Source organism: Akebia trifoliata, chromosome 13 (genome assembly GCF_017979445.1).
Source record: "Akebia trifoliata isolate Shusen 1 chromosome 13, ASM1797944v1, whole genome shotgun sequence".
Taxonomy (NCBI): Eukaryota; Viridiplantae; Streptophyta; class Magnoliopsida; order Ranunculales; family Lardizabalaceae; genus Akebia; species Akebia trifoliata.
Genome location: NC_141387.1, coordinates 5,020,611 through 5,042,399, shown reverse-complemented (window position 1 = coordinate 5,042,399; position 21,789 = coordinate 5,020,611). Strand labels below are relative to the sequence as shown.

Sequence of the window (21,789 nt, the reverse complement as noted above, 5' to 3'; positions counted from 1 at the left end):
GCATTATGTTAGAAACGAGTTTGTTTGCTAAAGAGTTCAATCTTTTGAAATTAGTTGCTAAAATTCCCCAGAAAATAAATGAATGATTGAGAATAAGTAAAAGTTAGGGTTCCAATAGAACTCCTCTCTCTCTCTCTGTTATATTTCTATTTTTGATTTAGAATTCTATATTACCCTAGTCATAATTGTAAGCAACTATTGAATTTGTTTCATCGAGTGCTATAATATTTTGTAAAGTTAAGATTATAATTTGAACCAAACCATTGTAATGTTTGGAGTGTGTATTTTAATCTATAATTAGGGTGTGATAAATAATTTAAGAAATTAGGATGTAATAAGTAAAAGTTGGGGTGCCAATGGCAGTTCTCAAATTTTTTTAATCATCATCTCTAACCTTACGATTCTATCTAATTTGACTGAAAGTAAGGTATGAAAAGAGACCCAAATGCTTCTCTTCAATCTCTCACTCAAAACCTTCAATTTTTCTTCACAAAACTAGTTACCTTCAACCTGTTAGGGTAAAATTTTTAAACCTCCATTTCAACCTTGAGACTCTTTTAACTTCAACTCCAAACTTGAAGGCAAGATAGGGTTTTTGTCCAAGTACAACCTTGGTGGTACAAAAATCTAATGTTTTCGAGTTAAGACAAGGTAGAAAATGATGGAATAAACATAAGGTTGATATGATTAGATTAAAGTTAATTTACAGTAGAGGTTGAAAGCAAGATGACTAGTTTTGGAAATTAAGAAAATAAATTGAATTTTTGGTGAATAGAAAATGATCCACTGAATTTTTTATAGAAATATTCAGAATTTTCTGCAAGAGGTTAATTCCAGGTAAAGAATGATGAATTGATGAGGACAAGGTTGAGTGGATTTATGAAAATACAAAATGAAAGTCAAAGAGCCTGAAGATGACTGATTTCGGGGTGAAAAATCCAGGGTTTGTAGAGTTTGAAGATGACCGTGTTTGGGTCTTTTTCTATTAGTCTATTTGGAAGACTGAGGTCAAGGGAGGAATGTCACAAGTTTCAAACACGGGGTAATCTATAATATTTTTTAAAATGTGGGGAGGATATCTAAATAATCTTGAAAAAATCTATGACAAGCCGCGGACAGATGTTCACTTTGGACTGTAATTACAGTTACAGCTCCCTCAGTAGCACAGAAGTTTGATACAATGCCAATAATCTATGGTATTAACGTAGAAAAAAATATGGTTTGACCAATTATATAATCATTATTAAAAATAAATACAATCAATGGCCATGAATCAACTACGGAACATCGATCTACAAAACCGGATTGAAATCTCACATTTTAATAGGAAAAACATCAACATATTTGAACAAAGACAACATCAAAATAAAGCTTCATGATGTGTTGGCCCACAGACTTCTCTCTCATCAATCAAACTCAGAAAAGTTTCCTTTTATTCTTTCCAAAAAAATCATAACCCTATAAAAATCCAGTTCCCCATCCTAATCCAAATATTTTAAACTAAGAATTGTAGGAACTCATCTGCTAGAGTATATTCATCTGTAAGTTCATTTCTTCCTATTTTTTTTTATTTTTTTATTTTTTTAAAGTCGTGAGCAACTCTTGTTATGATCTATGTATTGGAAATGATTTTTTTGGCTTCAATTATATATAGTTTTATTTTTAATTGTTGGTAAGCTAGGGTCGAAGGGAGCCCTTTTTATTCCAAAATCAAGATTTACTTTGATGTGAACTGTTTGATAATGAATAAATTTTCTTAGGAAATCAATCTTAATAATAAATAGTTTCACTTGTTAATGGTATCGTGCTCGTCCAAGAAGTCAATGTGGACTTCCAATTGAGATGCCGGGTACTCTAGAGAAATGTCCCCCTTCCATTCTAGTAATTGTAGATTTGGAGCAGAAATTTATACCAACATATCACCCTTATCATTGATAGAGAACATTAGGCTCAGCCTCTCAAGAATTTTGAAGAAATATTAAGATTTTTAACTCTGAACAACGTCGAAGAATCAAATTTGTAAGTAAAGGGAAACAATAAGAAATCAAATTCCTGGTTCTGTCTTCAACAAATTTGATTCTTTCTAGGGGTAAGATCTCATGCTAGCTAGTGAAAACTCTCCAAAGAAAATAGGTTAAGAGTTCTAGACGTCAAAATAAACTTCAAGATTCTCAAAGATTTACAGTGAAACAGGTAATTAGTGAGGCAACTCAAAGGTATTTATCAACATCAGATCAAGCTCTTGAGCATTATGCCTCATCGCATAATGAAACCATGCATCCACATGAGAGAAATCACAGCTATAATAACAACAGTTTAATTACATGGAATTTCTTGATGTTCGAAATGTCTCAAAAAGTAAGTACGATCTACAAATTCAGTAAGTCAATCTTTAATTGACTTTGTTGGGCTGATCCAATATTTTTATGTAACGCTTTCTGGTCGAAGTCTAGATTGTGCATTGAAGTCCAGAAATATCTCCTTCTCGATAAGAAGCTAGCATGAACCACAAAATCAGTTGGATGCGATGAAGAATGCGAAATGGTAAAATGTTGATCTTATCCCTACCATTAGCGTCGTTGGACATAGATATTGTGGACAATGAGAGAAGAGACTCCTTTTTATGAGTTTCTAGAGCATTAAAACACACTAATCACACGCAAATGTACACGAATGCAACGGTCATCCCCTTGCTTAGCCAAAACGTATAATCTCTCATATAAATAATTTAAATAGATATGTGAGAGATCCTATATAATCTCAAGTGGAGTCTTCTATTTATTGATGCGAGATCTATCATTTATGAGATAGATCCCAAATTAAACTTCGAGAGATCTCTCGAATAGAGCTCCCTTCCTTCAAAAAACAATAGTTCCATAAGTACAATAAACCCCAAATTAAATGGCTATGAAGATCTCTTGTTTCATATTCAATTTGTACTTGTCCCAAATCTCAATTAAATGGCTATGAAGATCTCTTGTTTCATACCTCTCTTACTATTTCTTTTTAAGTCCTTATAAACACAGTTTCTTCAAGAAAGTTTTAGGGTTTCTGGCGGCCAAAGGTCTGGAGAATCAATAATAGCCGGGCTTGGAAATACACATTTTACCGTGAATTCCATCAAGGCAAGTGTTCTTGACAATTATTTTATCTATATATTTTTTACTTTGTTATTGTAATGTAAGTCTAGCTTTACTAACTTAATATGATTTTACTGAAGATTGTTGATCTCATGAAATCTAAAGGGTTGTGATGTTGGATATATTGTCAATTCGGCAATCCATTTAAGCTCAACAACCCTTAGTAAGATTTGAATCTTACTAAGTTAGTAAGGAAAGTTTTTCTCTTTCTATATATACGTGAAGCAAGTCATCTACGTTCCTTGAAGCATCTTTTCTTTGTTTATTTTGCTTTTTTGAATTTGGGGGTTTAACTGCCCTTTTATGTTGCGTGATTTAGACGTAGGCCTTGATCTCAGTATTCTAGATAGGAGTCTCCTTGACCAAATATCCTTCTTTTTTCTCCTTAGAACCTTTTAATTTTTAATGTTTTAACTATTTAATAAGAAAAAAAGAATGTTATACATATAAAAGATAAACGGGGTGTACCCCAAAACATGGAACACAGATGCATCCGTAACACCATTTCGTTCCCTAAAAACATGCTGAATGTCACATTGAACTCCTTGAAGAATCTTCAAGCTTTTACACACAGTGTGATCGATTGCCCAAGGAAATCTACTTCCATTCAATGCCTTTACCACAATATTAGAATATGATTCAATTGAGATTCAATTACCATCGAGAGAAAACAAACAAGGCCCTTGAAATAAAACTTTAAATTCAGCCATGTTGTTTGATGAATGGCCAATGAAGATGTTACAAGCTCTGACTAACCCACCTTCTTGAACTATAATAATGATACGACCCACTCCTATTAGATGAGATTACCCAAACTAGATCTATCAATGTTAATCTTTAAAATACATGATTCAGTCTTGTCCATACCTCCAGAGCGAACAACTTAGTTACCCTAGCCGGATTACTATGGAATTCAATGATTCTTGAACTAGATTTTCAATCCACCTAATCACCATTTTCTCCGAAAGAATAGCCTCTTCGAAAATGGCTTGGTTTCTAGAAAGCCAAACCTCCCCTAGTAATATACAAGGAAGAATTTGCCAACAAGTCCCTCTAACGATTTGCTCTTTCAATGCCGCTTTAGTGTCCCCTGGCCATTGATTAAGCTTTTTCATAAAGTGATTGGTGGGTGTGGAAATTCTTTTGTTGCAGTTAATGTTGAACGTAACTAGAGAAACAAAAAAAGCATAGAGATGGTGCAATAGCCAACTAGCAATGATAAAGGAAACATTTTCATGTCAAGGGGAGGGATACCTATGTTGTTGTATTACAATAATTTAACACCCACTCACAAAGTGGAAGAAAATGAAATAAAGTGGGGAAATTCGTATAGGCACTTGGGAACCTTTTTAGTCACTTATCTTCTCATTCAATGAGTTTCTAACCTTCTCAACCACTCCTAGAAGATTCTACACGAATTTGTCTCTTCTAGTTTCTACACTCTCTGTCAGACAACAAAATAGTATAGAGAACAAAAAAAACACACATGAAAAAAAAAAAGGATTTATGTGGTTCAGCAGTGTGCCTACATCCACGGATCAGAACAAGAACAATCATTCTTTTCTTTCCTTGGTTTTAGATCCCTAGAGACCTCTATTTGTACAACTGGGTTGAATCGCCAGCTACACACACTATCGAATAATCATGGTGTACCCCAACTCGATCACAAGTGCAATGCACATGTGTAGTTGCCCAGAGCAGATTGTCTAGTCAACTTTAGAATGAAACATCGATTCCTCCTCTCGAACTTCAAAATTTCTTCACAATCATCTACAACTTGTAAACACAAATCCATCATAGCCTTATTTGCGAAAGAGACTCTGTGTAGACATTTACTACTCCGTATACTTCATTTTCAATCTTTCATTGAGGTTTTGAAGTGAGATTGCATATTAAGAAAAGAAAAATTACATGTAAGAGAAGGGACAACCCTTCATTTTACAAGTCTGAAAGAAGGGAGGATCATTTTATCCCCCACTAGACATGTTTGGGTTAAAATGGGCAGAATTAAAACATCATGGAACACTCTCGTTTCTTGAGAAATAGAGGCAAGTTTATCATTATAGTCATACTAGACATTCACTGAACACTGTTCTGTATAGACATTTAACTTACAACACTCCTTTAAACCGATATTTCTTCCATCAACCTACCTGAGCATATTCTTTAAGTAGTTGAAAATATCGATCTTGAGGAGGCTTCGTGAAATTATCGACTACTTGGTCTTGTGACCTGACAAAAATTAGCTCAATCTCCTTGTTCTTCACATGTTCTTGGAAGGAGTGGAAACAAGTGTAAATTTGCTTGCTCCTTTCATGGTAGGTGGGATATTTTGCCAAAGCAATAGTGAATTTTTTATTGATGCATATCTTTGTAGGCTCCTCTTGATGCAATTGAAATTCTTTGAGATGGCAACATATTCAACATCACAAGTAGAAAGAGTAAGCATTGATTGTTTCTTTCACAATCATGTGAAAGCAGTATCTCCCAAGTAAAAAACAAAATCGAAAGTGCTCTTTCTATCATCTAAATATCCTCTCAAATTGCTATTCGTGAAGCCAACAAGCTAAAAAAATTTACATGATGACTAGAATAAACCACGATTTCTCGTACGTTTGATGCATGGAAGAATTCTTTTGGTCGTCTTCAAATGAGATGCCTTTGGCTTTTTCATGTATCAACACAAAATTTTTAGATGATGAATAGAATAAACCATGATTTATCGTACCTTTATGCATGGAAGAATTCTTTTGTCCACCTTCAAATGAGATGACTTAGGCTCTTTCAAGTATCAACTCACTAGTCCCTCTTCGGAGAGAATATATGGTCTTGTGCATGTCAAATATCGCAAAACTTCCAACTAGACTCTTGAATATTGTGGCATCCTACTCTTCTTTTTCATCATACTTGGACAACTTGAGACCACACTCCACGGGTGTGTTGGCGTGCAATCCTCTATATTGAATTTCTTAAAAATCTCCTTTGCATGACGTTCTTGATTGATAAAATGGATTCATTCATTTGCTTCACTTTTGTACCAAGGAAGTACGACATGAAGCCAACGTCTATCATTTCAAATTCTCGAAGTATTGTTCCTTGAACTCCTTAAATATGGATGGATTGTTTTCTAAGAAGATCAAGTCATCCACGCTGAAACAAAAAAATTTAATGCTTGTGGGGGATCTCAACACCGTTTTACATCCTGATGAAAAAAAAGGTGGGAGGTATCCAAATCAAGATTCAATGGAGGACCTGGGAGATTTGGTTGGTGATCTTAGCTTAGTGGATGCTGGATTTTCTAGGAATAAATTTACATGGTGTACTAATCGGCAAGGGAGGAATCATATTTGGGGAAGACTGGATAGAGCCTTAGTTTCCTCCACCTAGGTCTCAGAGTTGGGGTCACCTTTTGTTTCTCACCTTCCTAAATTGTCTTCTGATCACTATTTGCTTCATGTTCAGCTCTTTAAATCTATAACTAGGCCTAGACAGTTTAGATTCTTGGATTTCTGAACTGACAGAGATGATTTCTTTCAAATTGTGGAGAATTCTTGGACTCCCAAAGCGCAAAGGTTGCCTTTGTATGGATTCTTCTTAAAGCTTGAAAGACTGAAAATTGTACTAAAAGCTTGGAACAAGGATGTTGTGGGTCATATCCAAATTAAGCTGAAAGAAGAAGGAAATAAAGTTCAAGAATATGAAAATTTACTAGCCCCTCAAGGTTGGGACCAAAATCTCTATATGGAGTGTCAAAAAGCCAAGGTAGAGTATTCTAGCTGGGCAAACAATGAGGAATCTTTCTAGAATACAAAAAAGGGGATAGGAATACAAAAAAAATTTCATCTATCGGCCAAGATTCGAGTGATAAGAAACCCAATAGAAGAATCATGACAGTTGATGATAGAGCTCTTGAAGGTCCAAAAGCTATTGGTAGAGTGGCGGTCCATGAATTTGAGACCCTTCTCAATTTTGGCCAAAGGTCTTCATACGAAAACTTGTTGGAAGGTTTAAGATGCAAAGTCACCACATCTCAGAAAAATTTGTGCTCCCCCTTCTGAGAAGGAGGTGTTACAGGCCTTCCAAGGTATGAATGCCCATGGAACTGCAGGTTCGGATGGGTTCTTGATCTCAAGTGTTGGGACATCTTCAAGAATCACCTATTAGCAGCAGTGTTCAATTTTTTCATGGAAGGTGAAATCCTGAAACCAGTCAATGCCACTTCCATAACCTTTGTCCCTAATGTTGAGGTACGCAACATTTTGAATTTTAATTATACCAAAAGGAGGTCCCAAAGGGTATATATATAAGCACTCGAGGACCTTTGTAGACACTTATCTTCCCATTTAATGAGTTTCTAACATTCCCAACTAGTACTAGAAGATTTTACACATATTTGACTCTTCTACTTTCTACATATTCTTCTCTTCTTGAACTTTCTTCTCATTTTAATTTTCAAATATACCTTTATAGTCCTTTATACCAAAATTACCCTTGAAAATTCATATATTTACAAATTAGGTTTAACTTACAACAGTTTTTACAAAAGGGTGACCAAACATCTTGAGGAGGCTTATACTCAAAAAATAAATGAGTGATGTTTTCTCCAGCACAACATCATAAGGCGCATCATGAGGCAAAATCACTTTCTAATAATCTCAGTCGAGCAGTTGAAATGCAAGAATTTCCATCCAAAATTTTGTATTTTGTAGGACATTTAGTTTTCCTAACCAGATATAATTTTCTAAGGGTGATCCCACGATTACACAAACAATTTCGTTCTGATTTAGAGGCAAAACCACCACTTGAGGTTGGCTTCCATTTTGCTTTATCTGAAGATCCTCTTTCCACATTAATGTTGCTAGTAAAATCGGTCACATCCACTCCAAAACATTCTATGCTTTTATGAAGGTCAAATGTCCCATTGATCCGACCATCTCCTATAACAAAGTCTTGAGAGATATTATTGAATATCACCAACAAAGCCCTACCAACTCTCCATTTGTGATTAATAAGAGAAATTGAATTCCCATTTCCAATCATAAATTTATAATGGTTTAAAGCAATAGGAAACATCTTCAACATAATTTTCAGATGATAGAACTTCCCCTTGTTGACCTTATTTGTATGAACCTTTTAGGAATTCAAACCATAGATTTTTTTTTCTAACATGAATTTCAACACAATTTAAGCAATCCAATTTTGTGAATATCTGCAAGCCAACGAATATCTAAATCCCATTCTGCTTTTGGTTTGGCAATTTTGTTCCATGCTAGAGCAGGGTAAGCTGGTTGCCTTCCCTTCTCCAAACCCCAAACTTCTTTATGATGAAATGTGGCAATGAAGTATCATTGCAAAATCCCATTTAGCTAGTTTGGACGGTTTTGAGCGAGATGATCAAATGATCATTTCCATGATAAATAAGAAGGTTCAAAGGAACCATTACAAGTATTGATCATTGATAGTTCTTAGGTCAAGTGTGACTCCAAGGAAAGGGGAATGTTAGGGCTCCTATTTACACATGGAGAGTAATCCCTATAATCTAGCATATTAGATATGATATATTTTTAATTTATCCACAGTTGTGATCATCATATGAATTTTAGGACCCTGTGAGATTTTATTAGATAACTCAAATAAGAAAAAATTGCCCCCCCCCCAATCATAAGTCAACAATTCATTTTCTTGATGATTTAATGGTGATTTACTTTATTTTTTTTAAATGCTCTTCAAATACTTAAATTAACAAATAAAAATTTGGAGAAAAAAAAAATTCAAAAATTGGTCAAATCAAAATTTCATAGTTAAATCATCAAGAGAAAACAACGTTCACCTACAGTTGAGGGGGATAAACCTATTGTTGCGCTTTGCAAGGGGATAAACCTAATATGACCAATTTAATAGGGGGTACATCCAAAATAACCGAGAAAATATAGGAAGTAGTTGTTAGAGTAATAGGATAGATGCTACATAATATGGTGCACAGCGATACACCATATCATATTAGAGATTAGGATAAGATTAGTTAAGATTAGATGCTTATTACGGTCATCTAATCCCATCTGTTAGGATTTCTTATATTTTCTATATAAACCCTCATTGGGGTTATTGTATTTGAAAAATTAGATTATCAAGAGAATAAATTGACCTTAGATTTTCACAGTAGTTATATATGTTCTACCTTTAAATAATATTTTGTAAGTTAAGTTTTTGAATGAGAAATAATTGGAGAAGGACCAATCTCGAATCTGGTCGATTGAATTATTACTGCCAAACCGTTAACTAAAAAAACACTAGGAATTCGTTTCCAGCTTACCAATCAAAAGAAAAAAATGAAGACTAGGTTGGAAAAAAAAATCCTTTATGAGTATGAAGATAATGGATTTTTGGAGAAAAATCAAGGTGTCTTTTTTTCTAAGGTTGAAGGTGAGAGCATTTAGGTGATTTCATGTAAGTCTCTTAGGGTCGTCTATGGTTTCAAGGAGTCATGTGATCAGTTTGAAGTCACTGGTTGTACCTCAAAAATTCAATAGCTCTCTAAGGATATCTTTTTCTTAGGCTGTTAAGTTTTGTGGCAATTTGGGTTTTGGTTCATAAATATTATTTAATGTGGGATTTGATGATAATACATTGATGTTATGATTTTTTATTTTTTCAATATTATGTTCATTTATTTATTTTATTTTTCCAAAAGATACATTGATGGTCAGATGTTTTCAGCACCATAAAATGTATAATAACGAGGGAAAAATCTTGACAGTAATATCTTGATGTTATGATTTTTAATTTCTTCAATATTATGTTTTTTTTTTCAAAATATAATTTGATGGTCAGATGTTTTTAGCAAAATAAAATGTAATAATACTGCATGGAAACATATTATTTTATATACATATACGGGCTGCATATCCATGTAGCACCCAAACACACAATCAAGCTGCCAAATGTTTATGGAGCATAAAATTCTATGACTACCAAAAATATAATAAACATTTTTTTTCACAATTACAATTAAATCTTAAAAAAAAAAAAAAAAAATTCTCTTATTTCTTTACTATTTTTTCCAATATTTTTCCTTTCCATTTTAAACCTGTACGTCAGTTTTGTGTCTACGTTATACGGGTTGGACCATGCTGGATCTTGCTTGCCCATTTTAATTTGAACTATGCATATTTCTACATTTTCATTTACCTTTAGTAGGCATGAAGATTTTATGCTTTCATGCATCAAAACATGCATTACAATTTACTTCATCTCCACAGGATTCACTCTACTCGATCGGCTTAGCTCAACTCTTTTCGACCCATTGTATGCCAAGAAGAAGTATCAGGAACACCTCGGTGATCTGATCCCTTTCAACAAATTGCCAAGGAACTACTACTACTCTCTCTACCTTTTTGGTTCACCAAACAATAATGGCACGCACCAAAAAGAAGCTTAAATTTGAAAGAGACATTATCAGTGATTTACCCGAAGCAATTCTCCATCACATCTTCTCATTCCTGGACATGAAATTCGTGGTTCAAACAAGCATATTATCGACAAAGTGGAGATATCGTTGGAGTCATGTTCCCATTCTGAACTTCGACCACAGTCTATTTCCTTTGCGTGAAAGGAGAAACGAAGATCACGGAGATGAGACTGAAAAAAAGTACGATTTTATGCATTTTGTGGACCATGTACTTCTCAAGCATGCCATCTGCGACATACAGAAGTTACGTCTCTTCTGTGGCAGTCATTGCACCTTAAATAAATTCGATTCATGGGTCCGGATGGCAATATTGCTTAATGTGAAAGAGCTAGATCTCCAAATCACTCCAGAAATTTCAATCCCTTTCTTGCCCCAAGCCCTCTTCAACTGTAATCGAGCTGAAGTAATAAAGTTGAATTTGGGAACATCGCCGCCGGACTCCATTCTCAGCCTAACTCATCCACTTTGTTTACCGCACATCAAATTGTTACATCTCAAGTCACTTACTTTAATGGATAACAAGTTAGTCAATGAACTCATATCGAGCTGTCCATGTCTCGAAACTTTGATCCTCGAAAATTGCGAACTTTACCAACTAAAGGAGCTCGTTATTTCAGCCCCTCGCCTTCAGCATCTTGTAATAGAAGCCTATTATGAGGAATACTTTGGTTCACTCAACCATAAAATCAAGGTTTATGCTCCAAATCTCATAACATTCAGATGTAGAGATTGCAAGGAAACTACATATTTTCTGGATAACCTATCTGCTCTAGTCGATGCCAACGTTGATATCAGATTGGGGGTAGAATATAACTCTGATATAGACGAAGATATTATGGAGATTACGTCAAGTCAGATGGAAGAGTATGCTCATTCTGTAATACAAAGTACGAGAGGGCTCTATAATGCAGAATCTCTAACATTAATGTCAGATTATATGCTTGAGGTATGATTGTTTTCAATTTTTTTAAAATTTAATTAATGTCAAAAGCTACAATAAGGGACCTTCTAGGCCAAAAACTAACTTGTTCAAGTATAGATCACTTGGTGAAATTTCATGATAAATGCAATAAATAATCTAGATTATCACTTAGAAGATTTGTTGTATATCACAAGTTAATATTTGTAAGCTGTGACTTTTGAGTACCACTTTATCTGAATAGGTTTCTATTATTTTTCTTTTCAATTGTCAAGGTTGTATCAAGCTTCCCTGCTATATTAAGAAGTCTGCCTACATTTTGCAAATTAAGGCATTTGAAGCTGAAAGCATGTCTTTCCAAGGATTGCATCTGTGCAACAGCATACTTACTCGAGAACTCCCCAAATGTAGAAACTCTTGCCTTGGAAGTGACTCAGGTAATAATCAAACACCTAGTCTTAATATCACCTTATGATACTTTTATGACCAATAATTTACAGACTAAACTGCCTACATGAATATACCTTTTTATCTTTTAATTCCATTATCTAGAAATGTTACTCATGGCATCCAGTGTAGCATGCTAGTATGAGTGAATCATGCATCAAGCCTTTCTTTCATTTTAAATATTTTTATTTTTATCTATTTTTTTTCATCTTATGATACTTTTATGCCATTAATTTACAGATTAAACTGCCTACATGAAAGAATATATATGCCTTTTTATCTTCCAATTTTGAACATTATCTCGAATTAATGTTGCTCATGGCATCTGATATATGTAGCATGTTGGGATGAGTGAATCATGCATCAAGCATTTCTTTTCTTTTTCTGTTTTCTTTTTTTCTTTTTTTTTTACTTTTGTTTCACTTGTTACATCATTAATCGGCTTGGAAGCCTTTTAAGTTACATTGTTTGAACTGTTGTTTTGAACTGTTGTTTCCTAGATGAAAATCGATTTAGGAAACATTGGGGAAGTTTCGGAACAAGGCTGGCCACAGCAATGCAAGTTGTATCACCTTAAATCCATTGAGATCCAAGATCTCAAGCTATGTCATGATGCACTTGAGTTTCTGAAGTTTTTGTTGAAAAACGCAACCGTACTGGAGAAGATAGTTATTTGTACTTCAGAGCAGCAGGATGCCGGTAGAAAGAAAAGGCTAATCAAATTTGCTGATCAGTTAATAACATATCCCCGAGCCTCTTCAAGTATCGCAATCTTGCTCATCTAATCTCACTTCATTCAGCATCAGATCGAAAGGTAGTTGACCTATTATTCAATTCCCGGTGATGACTCTAGTATTTGATAGCTAATTTTGGTGAGGATTGTGAACTCATGCTTAATTTTGTGGTGGAGCTTATTATTTCGTCATTTAATCTTTGTGATATTTCTCAATTACTGGTTGCAGATAAGTACTATTAGTACTTGCATATGTTATTATATGACAAAACATACAGATTTTCGAGATATGCTAATTACATAGAAGAACTTATTTAATCTTTCTCTAGGAATCACCTTCGAAAATTTTGATCATTTGGTAAATCAGGAAGTGCTTGTAAGGGTCTAAAAGTGCTTCCAACATGCAAGTAGGGTGCATTGAGATTATCCTAGTACTACTACAACATGGGGTAGCACATGGGCACGGTATCTAAGCCCAACGGTTGAAGAATGCTATTTCCCCATTTTTTGAGACCCATACAAAAATTCAGTCTGATGTGATCGATGATATCCAGGCAGTGGTTTCAATAATTTATCGTCATGGGTTTTACAAATATAAGCCCATAGATTGGTTGATGTTACTGACGTAAAATGCTTGAATCCAATGGCTAATCAATAATATAAATCTTTAATCATTTTCCACCAAATAATGTATTATGGTTCAGTCTTTGAAGGTGATCAATTGGCAGGAATTTTGCTTGATGATGTATCTTGCAACTAGGTATAATTGTTCTTAATATTAGGATGGGGCACGTTAACACCCCAGCTTTACCAAAAGAAATGCAAAGTAGACTTAAACCTACATGATATATGGGATTTTTCTAGATAGTTCATTTACTCTACATCGGGCAGGGATGAGTTTAAAGTTTATTAATATGTAAGACACCGCAGTAAAAACTTGCCTTCATAGCTATAGATCCCAAGATAAAAGTTCAATTGGTCAATAAATTATTAAGTGATTAGTGTATATGAAGCACCATCCTAGATATAACTTTCTATTTCCAATTGGAGGGCAAATCCTGGTGGTTGTGGATTTGTTATTTGTTTTCTAGTAGGATGCCACATGACATTCTCAATATATTCACATAAATTGGGCCACTCCCTAATAAATGTCCTTTTCTTCTAATTTTATTCAAAAACCTTTGATTTTTATCTCAAAACCATGTCAATCTCCGGTCACATACTTTTCTTGCTAAAAGTCCTTGACAATTCTTTTTGAAACATTATCTTCTTCTGCTACTACTTCAAAAATCAATCTTTTTTTCTTGAGGTTTGAAGATTGAAGGAGATAGAATCTTGAGGACGAAGATGAGGTGCAAAATTTTACTCTAGAATTTGAAGGAAATGAATTTGTGTCGGGATGGGAGATTAAAGGATTTTGGCAAGAGGTTGAAGAAGAAGGCCTTTAGGTCAATTTTTTTCTTAGGGGGCATTTGGTTGGGTTAGTATATAGAACTTGACTACTGATTTTAATTCTAGATTGTCAAAATCAAATTATAAAAACTGATTTTAAAATCCAAAATCTCATTTGACTATCATTATTTCTGAAAATTGATCTTATGGGAAAAAGATAATTATCAGATTGCAATCTTGAGGTTGAAAATGAGAGAAAATGTCTATTCTAGATATTGAAAACAATGGACTTTGAGAGAAAAATTCAAGGGTTTTTAAAAAGAAATTGAAAGAGACAACTTTTAGGTCATTTTCTATTAGTTTTCAAGAGAAATTATATGTTTAAGGGGCATGACGAAATTACTCAAATAACTATGATGTTATGCATTGTTATATCATATATGGGTCCCATTCAGCACCAAACATTTTGGCCAACATTTTAGCCAACCATTTTTGTCCTACATGGGTTAGAAGTTTTGGAATTTGCTGATTTTTGGTAAGGATGATCTCTATGGTGAGGAGATCATCCTCACTAAAAATGAGCCCATTCCAAAACTTCTAGCCCCATGTTTACAAGTTGAAAAATCGTGGACCGTCCATTTTTTGTAAACCATTTTTGATAGGGTTAGAAGTTTTGGAATGGGCTGATTTTTGGTGATGATGATCTCCTCACCGTAGAGATCTTCCTCACCAAAAATCAGCCCATTCCAACACTTCTAACCCAAGTTTTGAAAAATGTTTTGCTAAAATGTTTGGTGCTGAACATTTACCATCATTTATCGTTGTTGTTGTTGCTATTATTATTAAAAAATAATAATTAGTACTACTGTTTTTGTTATTATTATTGTTGTTATTATTATTATTATATGTACCAGAGAACTGTTTTTGGATTTTGATTATGAAAAGATTAAGTGGATAATTTGAAACAGATAATGTATTGGATTCTATAGAATCTAATTATGAGCAATAATCTGATTCTAGAATCCAAACGAAACACCTCCTTGGGTCAAATAAAATGACCTAAATGCCTTTTGCCTTTAAATCTTACCAACTATCCTTGATTTTTCTCGTTTGAAGCTTTTAGTTTTTAATTTTTAATTTTGTAAATTTGTAATTTTTTTTAATAAGCAAAAAAAGGATATTACATATAAAAGATAAAAAAGGGTGTACCCCAAAATGAGATTGTTTTTATGATAGAAAGACCCCAAGAAAGAATTATGAGCGCCAAGAAAAGATGACTTTCTACAAAAGAGGATGAGAATGTGGACACATGGAATACAAATGCAACTGCAACGCCATTTTGTTCCCTAAAAACATGCTGAATGTCACATTGAACTCCTTGAAGAATCTTAAAGCTTTTACACATGATGTGATCGATTGCCCAAGCAAATGCACTTCCATTCGACACCTTAACCACAATCTTAGAATATGATCCAATTTTCCCAAACTTCCATTCTAAATTTTTGGAAGTTTTGGAATTTGCAGATTTGATTTACCCAGGCTCTTATCTGAGCTCCTAAATTATTGAAACCATTGATAAGATGATAATATACAAACAAACTAACATCTCTAAAATAAGCAAATTTTAAAATGTTTGCAAATATGTTTATACTCAGGGATAACGTTTCAACACAAAAGGTAGATGTATATTTATTGCGTATGCACAAGTAGCAGCAAATGCCATGATGATCCATACCCATTTTTCTTGTCTATAAATAATGGACCAAATAGTCATTGAAATTTGCCCAATATTTTGATGTAGAACTCATATTCATCAACATGTTGAATCTTTGATGTTATTTGACAGGACCAACCAAAGTGATGACAAAAAGATTTAGAATTTATTTATTTATTTTTCTCTTCACGAGCCAGTTTGTAGCTCAACTATATGGATTCAAAGAAATTCTTATCCCTTCTAAAGTGCCCTTACCCCTGAGTACTCCTCCCTTCCATTGGAGGTGAGCAACCATGGGTGTCTCATTGTGCCTTCTACAGCAGAATTAATGTTATCTTTTAGGTTATGAGCTGAATGGGATTGAAACCTCAATAGATCAACTTATGGGACTTGAGCTCACAGTTTAAATATCAAGAGACCATCTTTGTTGAGAGAGAGAGAGAGACAACGATGACGATGACGTTGGTTTTCTTTTGATTCTATAACTCTGTTTACAATGAGAAAATTGGTGGAGTTAAGAAGAGGGATTTAATATAAAAAGGAAACTTGAGCAGGGGGGCATTTGTAAAACAGAATGTTTTTACTTTAAAACCGTAACATTCTGTGCACCGTCGGATCTGGTAAAATCTAATAACCAAGAAAACTTGGAATAAAACTTGGCAAATGTTAGGGCCGCCGAACCACTCCATATATATATATATATATATGGGTGGCATTCTTTTGACAAAATCCTAGACAAAAATTTTGTCTTATATGGGCTAAAATTTTTGGAATGAGACGATTTTTTGTAAGGATAATCTTTATGATGAGAAAATCATCCTTATAAAACATCAGCAAGTTCTGAAATTTTTAGCCCTAGTTTATAAGATGAAGAATCATGAACGGTCAATTTTTACCGTTGGTTTTTTTTTTTTTTTTTTTTATCGATAAGTTGATGCTATAAAGGACCCCACCCTAATATATTAAAAAAACAGGCTAATACCGAAAAAAACAAACATTCAAATCCTCCAAGGGGATATTATACGACTCCATAGGAGCGTTCGAAGAATCAATGAAATTTAAAATATCATGAGGCACACCCCTCCTAGCTTACCAATCAGCTACTTTGTTTGATTCTCTCCATGAAAACTCCAACTCAACAGAATTGAAGGCACGCATAGCATCTTTGATCTCTTTGACTATATTTATAACTCTCCACGGCGTATTCCATTCTTCCTCAATCCCTTGGATTGCAATTAGTGAATCCGAATTTACAATTACATCCAAGTAACCTCTCATCTTCAAGTGATTCAATCCATGAAGAATTGCCTTCAGCTCTATAGATACAATATTTGTATGCATTGAAGGACCAAAACCAGCGGTAAGCAATTCACTACTACTATTCCTTGCTAAATTCCAACACCATTATCTGATAATGACCCATAAGTGTTCAGTTTTATCACGTGCATTGGAGGAGGTTTGCATCGAACCACTCTATCCTCCTTAACAACCGGCATTCCATTGCAACCCCATATCTGGACCAACTGAATAACAACATATTTAGACGTTTTTATTCCTTCAAGCTTTCTACACACATCAGCCATAATCATTTGGCTGATCTACTACACATTTACTTATTTTTCCTTGAAAATTCGTCTATTCCTCTCACGCCAAATATGGTAAATAGTTGAGTCAAATATGTAACCACTTTTCATGAGGTTAGAAGTTTTAAAATTGGTTGATTTTTTGTAAGGATGATCTACCGACTATAGAGATCATTCTCAGAAAAAATCATTCAATTTTGAAACATTTTAGCCAAATAAGACAACTTTTTGTCTAGAATGTTGGCTAGGAGTTTGGTTATTGTTCTCTTCCCTATATATATATGGGTCCCATTCATCACCCTACACTTTACCAAACGTGTTTTGTCCTACATAGGTTAGAAGCTTTGGAATAGGCTGATTTTTGGTGAGGATGATCTCTATGGTGAGGAGATCATCCTCACCAAAAATCAGCTTATTCCAAAACTTCTAACCCCATAAAAAATGATTTACAAAAAATGGACGGTCCACGATTTTTCAACTTGTAAACATAGGGTTAGAAATTTTGGAATGGGCTGATTTTTGGTGAGGAGGATCTTCTAATCGTAGAGATCATCTTCACCAAAATCAACCCATTCCAAAACTTCTAACCCATGTAGGACAAAACACATTTGGTAAAGCGTAGGGTAAAGTGTAGGGTGTTGAACATTTCCCTATACACACACACACACACACACACACACACACACACACACACACACACACATATATATATATATATAGGATGGCGTTATTTTGACAACATTCTAGACAAAGCATTTTGTCTGATATGGGCTGAAAATTTCAGAATGGGCTGATTTTTTTTTTGCGAGGATGGTCTCTATAGTGAGACAATCATCATCACAAAAAATCAATCAATTCTAAAATTTCTAACCTTAATTTATAAGATGAAGAATCATGAACCTCATTTTTTATTGTTAGTTATTAACCATTTTTCATGGGGGTTAGAAGTTTCAGAATTTGCTAATTTTTTGTGAGGGTGATCTACTGACTATAGAGATTATCCTCTCAAAAAAATTAGTCCATTTTGAAACTTTTTACTCACAAAAGATAAAACTTTGTCTAGAATGTTGGTTAGGATTTTGACAAAAGAACACGACTGATTTTTTGTGAGGATGATCTCTATAGTCAGTAGATCATCCTTACAAAAAACCAGTCAATTCTAAAACTTCTAAACCCATGAAAAGTGGTTACAAACTAATGGTAAAAATTGACGGTTCATGATTCTTCTTCTTATAAATTAGGGTTAGAAATTTTAGAATTGATTGATTTTTTGTGAGGATAATTTTCTCACCATAGATATCATCCTCACAAAAAATCAGCTCATTCTGAAATTTTTAGTCCATATAAGACAAAATGCTTTGTCTACAATGTTATTTAGGATTTTGTCAAAAGAACACCACCCATATATATATATATATATATATATATATATATATATATGAGTCGGGATCCATGTACACATAAAGTTACTCATAAAACTACAACGTGTTTTGTCTTATATGGGCAAAAAGGTTCGGAATGGACTGGTTTATTGTGAAGATGATCTCTATGGTGAGCAGATCATCGTCACCAAAAATTGGGTCATTTTGAAACTTCTAGCCCCATGTTAACAAGTTGAAAATTTCTTGACCATCAATTTTTTGTTAACCACTGTTGATAGGATTAGAAATTTTGGAATAGGCTGATTTTTTGCAAGGATGGCCCCCTCACCATAGAGACCATCCTCACAAAAAATCAACCTATTCTGAACCTTTTTTCCCATGTAAGACAAAACACGTTGTAGCTTTATGAGTAGTTTTAAGTTTCTACGGATCCTAATCTTATAGAGTTTTGTTTTTTTTTTTAATTATTATTTTTTTTCTAAGTTTTTCCATGAAATCTATAGGGGTTTCTTTGTAAAATGTCGTATTGACTTTTCTGTGACAAGCAGTCTTCAACTTCATAAACCTTTGCATTTAATATCAAGGGTTGAACTTAATGGCAATTTTGGACCGATAGACAATTAATGTCCGTAGGTAGATCGTGAGTTCGATACCTAGTGTAGATACATGGGCTTCGAAACCTTTTGGGAGGTTTTGAGCTCATCTACACCAAATTGGGAGTCGTCACCATTTAATTAAAGTGCGAATGAACACTATAAAATATGCATGTATGAATTTTTATTTTTGGTTCATAGTGACTCACATATCCAAAAGATAAAGGAAAATAGTCTACCTAGATTTTTAAGGTAAAGAAAGTTCAATTGAGGGACAAAAAATGTGTTAGGCATCTTGTTCCACCCATCTTAGGATGGTTACCAATATATATGACCATAGGTGTAGTTTTAAAATATTAACTTGATTTTGAAAAACATAGAAAACTACGAAAAAAGATAAGAAATCAAACAACTATAGTCTAGCTTAGAAAAATAAAAAAAATTTAGATTGATGAACCAGCCAAGACAAAAATGTGTGTGTTGGAATTTTTTGCGAGCCATGGATTTTGGTGAAAATCTATGAGGGATTTCACCTTTTTGGATCTAAATTGTTTAAAAAAAAAAAAATCTATAGTCTAGTTTAGAAAAAGAACCAAATAAAATAATGAGCAAGCTAAAATAGAAATGTGGTTTGCTAGAATTTTTTATTAGCCTAAGATTTCGGTGAGAATCCATGTGAATTTCACCTTTTTGAGATCTAAAGGCTCATTTAGAAGTTATATGTTCGCTTGGGAGCATTTTGCTATTGGATTAACCTTTAGGAGGTGTCCATGAGTTAGACACCACCATAGAAAAACTAGAAACCTTATGCATGCAATGTATTCTCTTTGTAACTGTTTTTGTTAGTTCTAAATGTTGAATATAGGTCCATAGAGATTTACATTTTTGTTTGTAGTCATTTTATAAGTGAGTGTGTACAAAGTGTATACATACCAAGGACTTATCAAGAGAAGATTACCTCTAAGGAGGGTTTACTCTTTAATTCTATTGCCATAGACAAAATAAAAAGAACTATTATTCTAGAAAATTTAAAGTACAAGTAAAGCAAAGAAATTAAAACACTTACACTATAAATTTAAATTGCATGAAAATAAAGAAAGAAAGTAAAACCTATTTTAATACTCTTAAGAAGCTATTTGAAGGCTTATAAGAAGAGATTACCTCTAAGAGGTTTTACTCTCTACCTCCTTGTCTCACCAAAGCAAATAAAGATTTACATAATTGTAAACAAAGTAAACATGAAATAAACTTGTTTGAATGTAAAGATAGGGGTTAAATAGAAGGGGGAGTTTAGAAGGGGAGAATGGAATGTTCAACCCCCCCTTTGGTTTTCTATTCTTTTTATTCTTTTTTCTAGAGGTTTGGGACCTTATTTGAAAGGGTTTATGAGACCCTTAGGGTAAACTTGTCCTAAATCATAGGATTCTCAATATTTTCAACAAAACCTCCATGCAAAGTGTCATTTCCACCTTCTAACATAGGCCTTGATGGTCTTTATCCTCTAATTGGGTCTTACCAATCTTGATCATCAATGGATATGATGGTAAACATCTAAAAGTTCTAGAGAATTCTCTACGGAGAATATAATGGGCAATAATTTGGGAATTTAGTTATTTTTCATTGAATGCCATAGGAGTTCTTTGAATGGTGAAGATTGTAAAAAGGGGAGAAGGGGGATTTGCTTCTATTATTCACAAGTTCTTTCAGAAAGAGAGTTGAGGATGTGATCTTGTTTCCCTTAATGTCACAAATTTGGAGATAAAGACAAGATTATTCGACTATGAACTCCTGGGGATTGCCTATTTGCTGAGGAGTTGTCGTAAGCTCAAGACTCTTGTTACACATATGGCCATGGTGGAAATAGTCGATGTATGCGTCATATTAATTTGGCCTAAGTTTCATTGATTCTTATGCATTCGGTTTTATATTCTTGCCATTAACAATCTAAGGTGATTTTTCTTCTTAATTTTCAGTTTGACGATGATTTTGATGGGCTGTATGATTTCGACGAAAGAGAGTATTTGCAAGGTCTTGACTTATCTTCTCTGCTGCAAAATATTGAGACAATTAAGATACAAGGCCTTTTGTTTGCCTCATGGGTCTAATATGATTGAAGAATTGCTCAAACCCCATGAGAATGAAATTGAACTTGTGGTTCTTAGTGAAAAACTTGAAGGGGTTACAGAAAATGATGATCAGCACAGCAAAGCTGAATTGTTTCAATCAATTGGTGGAAGATAAGCTTAAGTTGCTGTTGGAAGTTAATCAGAGGATACTGTGATGAAAAAGAAAAAAATGAGAGAGGCTTCTACACAACAAATAATTGCTGGAGCAATTACTTACTGTAATAATATGGATTAGTTACCAATACCTTTATACCAATCAAACAATATATATAATATATACCAGCTTCAAATT

At 33.9% G+C, this 21,789-nt stretch overlaps 1 protein-coding gene across 1 annotated transcript; it reads left to right on the top strand.

Moving 5' to 3' along the window:
- Positions 1-2,914: 2,914 nt before the first annotated feature.
- Positions 2,915-12,963, top strand: LOC147387472 (F-box/LRR-repeat protein At3g26922-like). The gene is made up of 4 exons (XM_086421313.1): positions 2,915-3,125; positions 10,400-11,554; positions 11,803-11,964; positions 12,475-12,963. Exons 2-4 carry the CDS (start codon positions 10,553-10,555, stop codon positions 12,757-12,759), a joined length of 1,449 nt encoding a protein of 482 aa, XP_086277439.1. The 5' UTR covers positions 2,915-3,125; positions 10,400-10,552; the 3' UTR covers positions 12,760-12,963.
- Positions 12,964-21,789: the final 8,826 nt, after the last annotated feature.

Excerpts from the sequence above, each read along its gene's own strand:
- LOC147387472 (XM_086421313.1), top strand. The coding sequence starts at position 10,553 with ATGGCACGCACCAAAAAGAAGCTTAAATTTGAAAGAGACATTATCAGT. Across the intron at positions 11,555-11,802 it reads TGTCAGATTATATGCTTGAG|GTTGTATCAAGCTTCCCTGC; the intron begins GTATGATTGTTT and ends TCAATTGTCAAG. Across the intron at positions 11,965-12,474 it reads TTGCCTTGGAAGTGACTCAG|ATGAAAATCGATTTAGGAAA; the intron begins GTAATAATCAAA and ends GTTGTTTCCTAG.